The 2,280-nt window shown below is 52.9% G+C and overlaps 1 protein-coding gene across 1 annotated transcript; it reads right to left on the bottom strand.

Annotated features, from left to right (window-relative positions):
• Window positions 1-434: 434 nt before the first annotated feature.
• Window positions 435-1,875, bottom strand: PSORS1C2 (psoriasis susceptibility 1 candidate 2). The gene is given in 2 exon segments (NM_001080374.1): window positions 435-1,166; window positions 1,795-1,875. Coding segments are annotated over 2 exon segments (408 nt in total). The 5' UTR covers window positions 1,847-1,875; the 3' UTR covers window positions 435-810.
• Window positions 1,876-2,280: the final 405 nt, after the last annotated feature.

The raw sequence follows: 2,280 nt of genomic DNA, 5'->3' as shown, positions 1-2,280 counted from the left end.
GGGTGAGAGAGCTCAACCTTCTTCTGTCTAGTGGGAGAACAGTTAATAGAGGCAGGTGGAAAACACAGTTCTCAAGAAGATTCATTTTAGGAAGGAACACGTATGTTCATGGAAATTGATCCCCCTTAAAATCTGGTTGCCCATGAAAGCCCATGGAGAGTTATCATGTTCACTCAGAGCAGGCAAACCGCCAACTAGAGACTTAACTTGGTTTCTCATTCTCCAGAATAGGGATATCAGAATGGGTCTGAATTTCCTTGTATCTCTTGATAGTTGCATTTCCAACCTTTCTCCTGCTGAATCCCCATCCTTATGCATATGGGCAAGACAGGAACTCAGATGACTTCCAGATCTCTGTAGGTTCGTGGCTGTGACAAGTGCATCTGAACATTCAAAGACCTGCTCATTGGCAAAGAAGCAGCCTAGAGTCAAAATTAAGAAATCGTGGTATTTTATTTTTCCATTTCATAGAAGCACCATCGGCTCCTGACAGTTCCCAGGGTTGGCCACCAGGTGGCAGTAGAGAGAACATAGTGCCGCCAGCCCTGCCTCTGAGTTCCAGGGGTGGGGAAGAGGAGCTGGGAGGTGGAGGTAGGGATATTATGCTGTCAGAGAAAAAAGGAGAGGGAAAGTGGGGCTTAAATTCCGATCTCAAGAGGGGACAGAAAATATGCACAAAATCTTCAGAATAAAACTGAAGGAATGAGGAAAGGAATTAAGGAGTTAAGCTAAATTGGGGAGAATTCAAGGGGAATCAGAAGGGTAGAGATGGGTTTGAGAGCAGAAGTCCAGGATGCCTCTGGGGGCCCGTTATCTGTACTCCTCCCTGGGTGGGTCAAGGTCTGGCTCCTCGTGAGATCCGTGGTCCACCTCAGGGGCAGGTGGCCAGGGGTTTTCTGGAGGCTGGGGTCCTGCGGGCCAGGGGTCGTCAGGCCGAGGAGGTTGAGGGGGATCAGTTCTAGGGGGTTCAGGAGGCCAGACTCCAGAATCAGGCAGGTCTCTCCAGGGACGATTGGGGCCTGGAGGTGGAGGATCCTCAAAGAGCGGGGGTGCCCCTGGCCAGGGGTCACCAGGGATTGGGGGGCCCTGAGGCAATGGTGGAGGGCCCTCCTCCTCTGAGATCTCTCTGGATGAGGGGGAAGGCTGGTCTCCACTGCCTGAGATGCCTGCAGAAGGAAGGAGGAAGGTAAGAGGTTGTGAGGGACCCTCTCTCCCAGCAGGTAGGACCCAAGGAGCATCGCCTCTCTGTGATGGACCACAGCCTGAGCTGATCTCACAAACAGAACTCAAAAGTAACTCTCCACGCATTCGCAGAATACTAACACGATCTTAAAATGACATGAAACCCTGTCCTGAACTACTGACTGGACCAACTTTAAACTGACATGACCTCCCTTCCCCCACATAAGCTCCATCCAACCCTGTTTGGGACACCCCACTGGGAGGACCCCTATACATGTCTGAGGTCCCAAAGCTGTCTACACCCTGGCCCCATGTGGCACCCAGATCCCATCTCTACAATGACATTCTCCCCCTTAACAGAGACCCCAGCTCTGATTAACACTTGCCTGCACACCTGAATGCTGATCCAAATCACCACATGGAGCTAAAGCCAAACCAGCAAAGTCTATCCTGTGCTAAAATGAACCTGCTCACATCACCTCCATCCCCTCACATGCATCTCCCAGGATCTCCCAGAATCTCCCTTTCCTTACGCATCCATCTCAGCCTCGCCTCATCCTGACTGTCCCCCATTACCCCAAATCACACTCTGGGCCTCTGTTCCCAGCTCACCTCCAGCAAACAGGCAAAGGACCAAGATCCCTAGGAGTTTCCAGTTGAGCATCTTGACTATCTCCTGGACCCCAAAGTCAGGGGTCAGCTGAGTCTGGGAGCCTGGGAACCCTAAGAGGCTTTATAGGGGAGGAGGGAGAGCGGAGGCTGATCTCTGGGGAGGGGCCGGCCCTGTCACACAAGGAACTGCGTCCAAACCGGACTGGTCCAACCCGTCTGGAAGGCCACGGCTGATGTGTAACCACTGACGGTGGCGTCCCTCATCTTAGTCCCCCAGCTCGGGACCCAGCCACCCAGGTTTTATCAATGACCTAGACCTTGGTCACCCCACCCTTGTTTTCATGTCCCCCTTCGTACACACCCTGCAGCGAACCCTAATAACAGGGACTTCTACCTCTCATCCCTCCAGGTCCCGGGAAGCCAAGGAATGGGAGCAAGCATGCGTGGGGAAGCAGTGTAATTACAGGGGCTGAGAGGCAGGATGCG

Source organism: Bos taurus, chromosome 23 (genome assembly GCF_002263795.3).
Source record: "Bos taurus isolate L1 Dominette 01449 registration number 42190680 breed Hereford chromosome 23, ARS-UCD2.0, whole genome shotgun sequence".
NCBI lineage: Eukaryota > Metazoa > Chordata > Mammalia > Artiodactyla > Bovidae > Bos > Bos taurus.
The sequence above is the reverse complement of the archived record's forward strand: the minus strand, read 5'-3'. Positions and strand labels throughout refer to the sequence as shown.